At 55.4% G+C, this 5,889-nt stretch overlaps 1 protein-coding gene across 9 annotated transcripts; it reads left to right on the top strand.

Moving 5' to 3' along the window:
• Positions 1-499: 499 nt before the first annotated feature.
• Hapln2 (hyaluronan and proteoglycan link protein 2) lies at positions 500-5,889 on the top strand. 9 transcript variants are annotated; one of them, XM_063250387.1, is made up of 8 exons: positions 518-689; positions 1,052-1,091; positions 1,193-1,247; positions 4,130-4,238; positions 4,447-4,800; positions 4,900-5,016; positions 5,094-5,276; positions 5,432-5,889. In XM_063250387.1, the coding sequence occupies exons 4-8, from the start codon at positions 4,151-4,153 to the stop codon at positions 5,713-5,715; spliced, it is 1,026 nt and encodes a 341-aa protein (XP_063106457.1). In that variant the 5' UTR covers positions 518-689; positions 1,052-1,091; positions 1,193-1,247; positions 4,130-4,150; the 3' UTR covers positions 5,716-5,889. The 9 variants fall into 9 exon arrangements, with proteins under 9 accessions (XP_003475436.1, XP_063106451.1, XP_063106457.1 ...); XM_003475388.5 differs by lacking the exon at positions 1,052-1,091 and having other exon boundaries at positions 500-689; positions 1,146-1,247; XM_063250384.1 differs by having other exon boundaries at positions 519-689; positions 1,052-1,247.

Raw genomic sequence — 5,889 nt, 5'->3', positions numbered from 1 at the left:
AATTAAGGATTAGGGAGATTAATGATTCGCCTTACTCTTTCTCCTGAAAACACTGAACTAAGATTATGCATCTGATCTGAAAGAAGAGGAAGGACAATAGAGGACACATAAACTGGTCTTCATTTAGAGAGCCTCCATCCCCAGGGACCCCCAGGTCCCTTCCTAGGGAGACAGAAGTCCCTCTCACTAACTGCCATCTTTTCTCCTGCAACCCTAGCCACCCCCTCACCCTCCAAGGCCTGGCTGTTCCCCTGGACTCAGGCAAAACCTCCTTAGATTCTTACAGTGGGGAGACCTGAGGGTGTGTTTCAACTGTCCCCCATCCCGCCCTCACCCCTTCCCTTCTCCCTGATGTCTGTCCTTTAGAAGCCACCCTGCCCACCCTGCACAGGCCTTTTCCGGTGGTATGTGCCAGCCTGTCCTGCATCCCACATCCCCAGCTGTTGACATTTCGTTGCCATTACCCACGGGATAAAGAAAGGAGCCCTGTTATTCAACAATAGGGAAAAGATAGAGACAAAGGGAAATTGTGCTTCCGATGGGGTGGGGACAGAGAAGTAAAGGACAGACGGATGTGCAGACAGGGGGCTGGAGAGAGGGAATCAGGTTCCGAGAAGCAGCTGGAAATCACTCTCCACCTTGACAGCTTCTTCTCAAAGGCAATGCACACGCAGGCATCGGGGGCAGAGGTGAGGACACTGCTGCGGAAGGTCAGCTGCTGCTTGCAGGAGGCCCATGTGGAAGTGCCAGGGAGGCTGTGGGTCTCTGAGCCATGGTCAGAGTTCTTGCCACCCATGTTGGTCCCCACCTCTTCTGGTTCACCAGCGTCTGGCAGCACCTAAAGCACCTGCTTTCTGTGCCTTCCACATTGCTGTCTTCACTCGACCTGCCATGGGTTCTCGCCCTCAGCCCAGGCTCGGTATCCTTCCCTGGTCCCAGGACAGGGGGCTCCACAGATAAAGCCACAGGGCTGGACAAGGTCCATTACCCTGGCTCAGTGGACTGGCAAGTTGGGTAGCTCTCGGCACCTTGGCTTCTTCTTTGAGCGCAGGAGAGAAGGCTTGCCTCAAAGGTGTAAAAGGAGCCACCACGTGGGTCACCTAGGTGCTCAAGACCCTGGACTGTAAAGTGCTTGAACCTTCCAGGAGCCTGGACAACACTTTCACCCAGAAGCTTCCCTTCCCTTACGCAGGACAGGAGGCTGCTACCCATTGCTTCTTTCACCTCCGGGCAGAGACTTCTAACAGGTAGGCCACAGGGCTGCTGGCTACGGTGTCATTTTCTGCAAGGGGAATGAGGATGATGTGGCACCTGCCTTGAAATACTGAAATATAGATCAGTAGTTGAAAGCCTAGTTGGTACAATGGTGCAGGCTGGTAATCCCGGCACTCTGGTACTCTGGGAGGCTCGGGCAGGAGGGCTGCAAGTTCAGGCCCTGTCTGGGCAGCATAGCAACTTAGCAAGACCCTGTCTCAAAATAAAAAATAAAGAAAAGGCAGGGAGGGGCTAAGGATTTAGCTTAGCGGCATAAGCGCCTGCCTTGCAAGCAGGCAGTCGTGAGTTCGATCCCTGGTACCGATAAAAACGAAAAAGACAAAAAAAAAAAAAAAAAAAAAAAAAAAAGGCAGGGGCTGAAGCTTGTTAGGAAGGCCCTGGTTTAGTCCCCCAGCCCAAAGACAGGTGGGGCAGGGGAGGAGCTTAAGCTATCAGATACAGATCCAAATCCTACCAGTCATATGATATGCACTAATTTCCTCAAAATGTACACCAGTTTTTGATTGCTGTTGTTTTCTGAGACCGGGATTCGCTCTGCAGTTCAATCTGGTCTTGAACTCACTCTCTAGCCCACACTGGCCTCAAACTTGCAGCAATCCTCCTGCTTCTCCTCCCAAGAGCTGAAATTACAGGCATGCACCACTGCACCCAGCATCATATGCACCTTTGTTTTAGTATGTGTCCCATGACACTTATTAGTTCCTACCTCACAGCATTGCCAGGAGAAGTAAATATAGAAATCCACAGGTGAAGTGCTTACAGGCATGTCAGGGATAGTAGTTTTCACATGTGTTCATGCTAGTTGTCTTTAGAGATAGTTCCAAACCCATTTCAGTCCCTGCAGTCACTCTTACTTACTAGGTTTTCCTGTAAAGGACAAGTGGTTCTTTGACTCATTTTCTGTCTCTCTTAACCACCAGGAAGTTCTTAGTATGCCTAACGATGTTCCTCCTGCTGCAAGCTTGCTTGGCTTGCATCTTCAGGAAGTTGGGGCTTGGCTCATTAGATTTCCAGGTATCCCCTACACCTTGGGGTACGGAGATTGATCCCAGAACTTTTACATGGAGCTACATGCCCAGGGTTTTTAATTTATTTAATTTCAAGACAGGATCTCACTAAGTTGCCCAGGCTGGGCTTGAATTTACCATCCTCCTGGCTCAGCCTCCCAGAGTTCTGGGATTACAGGTATATAGCACAATGCCTGGGTTCTGGTCACTCTCCAGAGTCTCCTCTCTCTCCTTGTACCCAGATTTTCTCCCCAGAAATCCTTAAAGTTAATTCATTCATTAAAACACTCACCTATCCGTTTTTACTCTGTGCTAGAAATGATGCTAGGACTGGGGATAGTAGCTACCACATACAGAGCACCACACACATCAGGCACTATTTTAAGCCTTTGACATAGATGTTATGAATTCATCTAATCCTTGAAATTACTCAAGGAGGGAGGAGTCATTATTATCCAGTGATGATGCAGACACTGAGGCAGAGAGAGGTTAAGTAACTTGTTCAAAGTCATGCATTAGGATGTGGATGGGCCAGGTTTAGAAAATTAATAAAACGAGGTCAAGGGGTTCTCAGTCCAAATAAAAAATAAAAATCAAAGTGCTATGAATAGATCCAATCACTGGGTCTGGTTGTGCACACCAGTAAATCCCAGTTACTTGGGAGGCTGAGGCAGACAGATCACAAGCTTGAAACCAGCCTGGGCAACTTAGTAAGACCGTCTCAAAATAAAAAATAAAAAAGGCTTGGGATGTAATTCAATAGTGGAGTGCCTCTGGGTTCAATCCTCAGTACAGTAAAAAAGAATAGAGATGATAAAGAAGGATAACAGTACACTGCCAAAAGAGACAGTTATAGTTAAAATAATTTTATAATTTTCTACTTTAAAGTTTTGAAAAGCCTCGTATTTCACATGTCATATGTATTACTTTAAATCACACTATTAGTTGAGGTGCTGATAAAAGTACTTTTTCTGGGTGTGGTGGCCATGCCTGCCTGGAATCCCAGCACTCTTAAGGCTAAGGCAGGAGGGTTCACCCCAGCCTGGGGAATTTAGCAAGATCATATCTCAAAATAAAAAATAAAAAAAAGGATGGGAATGTAGCTTAGTGTGAAGGACCTGGCTGAATTCCAAGTCACACACACACACACACACACACACACACATCTGCACACACGCATACACATGCACACAGGGCTTCAAAAGAAAGGTCCCTGGTGCAATCCAGTAGACCACAGTGCACCCCAGTGTGACCAGCTGCAGTGTAAGCAAGGTTTCTTAGAGAAGGTGATACCCAAGTCCACACCTGTGCACAGAGGTGAGCTTGACCCTGCGCTGTTTGGGACATTTCTGGGAGTGTATCTTGTCTGGATCCTAGGGCACAGGGTGAGGTGAAGGGCATCAAGGGGATGATGTTAGAGGTGCAGGCGGATCTGGATCATTGATGAGTCTTGGAAATTGTATGGGGATCGAACTTGACCCTCAGGGCCTTGGGAAGCCACTGTTCCAAGCAAAGAGTAACAAGATCATATTCACTCTGGAGAATGGGCTTTAGGAGATGACAGAGACTAGAGCTGGCAAACTCAGTCGATGGCATGCTTGGGAAACAGCGCCTTGGCTGAGAGCCTATAGGGAGAGAAGTTGCTAAATCAGGATCTGCAGAGCTGGGGGTGCGGGCCTCAGATCTGGGGGAGTAGGGTTGTTGCTGCCTCCCCACCGTTACCTTCTTGTCACCCCGTGGTTTCCCACTGGCCGGTTCCCTCCAGGAATTCCCAACGAAGTTACTTCACTGCCTGCTCTTTTGCCCCTTCTTCTTAGTCCTAAGCACACCGCCTTCTGTGCCCACAGCCCCTGCTGGCAGATGCCACCATGCCAGGCCGGCTCACCCTGTACGATCTTTGCCCCTTCCTTCTCCCCTGGTTGCTCACCATCTCCCACAGAGCGCTGGGGGACTCAGGTAAGGCCCAGGCCAGCCCAGCACATGGAGCACGCGGGCAGAGGCTCCGGGTGGGCGGTGCTAAGGGCAACCGTGGCGGTACCCAGGGCACAGAGTCTGCGCAGAGTGAGTAAAGGGGTGGGCCGGACCGCCTCTCGGGGCAGGATCTGGGTGGGCACAGGGCAGCTAGGGCCAGGGAGTCCCTGCCACTGTGGCCCCCTCTGCTCAGCACCCCACCCCAGCCCCCACTACCTCCTGCCTCCCATCCACGAGGTCATTCACTCTCGACGTGGGGCTACGGCCACACTGCCTTGCGTCCTGGGCGCCTCGCCTCCCAGCTACAAGGTGCGTTGGAGCAAAATAGAACCGGGGGAGCTCCGCGAAACGCCGATCCTCATCACCAACGGGCTGCATGCAAGGGGCTACGGGCCCCTGGGAGGTCGCGCCAGGCTGCGGCGGGGGCATCGGCTCGACGCCTCCCTAGTGCTGGCGGACGTGCACCTGGAGGATGAGGGTCGCTACCGCTGCGAGCTCATCAACGGGATGGAGGACGAGAGCGTGGCGCTGACCCTGCGCCTGGAGGGTGAGCCTTCCGCGCCCTCCTGCCTCGGCCTCCCGCCCGGCGTCGCCCGGACCCCGCCGGGACCGGCCGCGGACCCTCCCCCGGCTCTCTCGCCCGCAGGTGTGGTGTTTCCGTATCAGCCCAGCCGGGGCCGCTACCAGTTCAACTACTTCGAGGCGAAACGCGCGTGCGAGGAACAGGACGGGCGCCTGGCCACCTACGGCCAGCTCTACCAGGGTGAGCGCCGGGCGGTCTGGGGTCCGGGCGCGCGCGGCCGGCTCTGACCGTGCTCTGGCGCCCCCTCCCGGCCGCAGCGTGGACCGAAGGGCTGGACTGGTGCAACGCCGGCTGGCTGCTCGAGGGCTCGGTGCGCTACCCGGTGCTCACCGCCAGGGCCCCGTGCGGCGGCCCCGGCCGGCCCGGCATCCGCAGCTACGGGCCCCGAGACCGTGCGCGCGACCGCTACGACGCCTTCTGCTTCACCTCGGCGCTGGCCGGTGAGCGCGGGGCGGGAAGGGGCGGGAGTTCCCGCGGTCGGCCCGGCCCCGCCTGCACCCCGGTGTCGACTCCCCTGCCCTCCTGTCCCCGCCTGTCCCCCACCGTCCCCCGTCCAGCTCCAGGGCCCCCGCGATCCTGACTCGCTGGTCCCCAGGCCAGGTGTTCTTCGTGCCCGGGCGGCTGACGCTGTCCGAGGCGCACGCGGCGTGCCGGCGGCGCGGGGCCGTGGTGGCCAAGGTCGGCCACCTCTACGCCGCCTGGAAGTTCTCGGGGCTGGACCAGTGCGACGGCGGCTGGCTGGCGGACGGCAGCGTGCGCTTCCCCATCACCACGCCGCGGCCGCGCTGTGGGGGCCTCCCGGACCCCGGGGTGCGCAGCTTCGGTTTCCCCGGGCCCCAGCAGGCGGCCTATGGGACCTACTGCTACACAGGGACATAGGCGCCCCGGGGAGTGGAGCGGGGTTCTGCGCTTCCCGGCGAGGGAGGGAAGGGAGGGACCTGCACCCCTCCCCCGCGCGCGCGATGGTACGGATGTGGCTCGTGGACCGCGGGTCCTGGGGCGCCCCGAGCATTCACAGCAATAAAATGACGTGGCACCTGCTGTATCTGATAA

This window comes from Cavia porcellus, unplaced genomic scaffold (genome assembly GCF_034190915.1).
Source record: "Cavia porcellus strain 051 isolate PalLab524CR breed Dunkin Hartley unplaced genomic scaffold, mCavPor4.1 scaffold_6, whole genome shotgun sequence".
NCBI lineage: Eukaryota > Metazoa > Chordata > Mammalia > Rodentia > Caviidae > Cavia > Cavia porcellus.
Note: the sequence above shows the minus strand (reverse complement) of the source record. Positions and strands in the feature narration are given on the sequence as shown.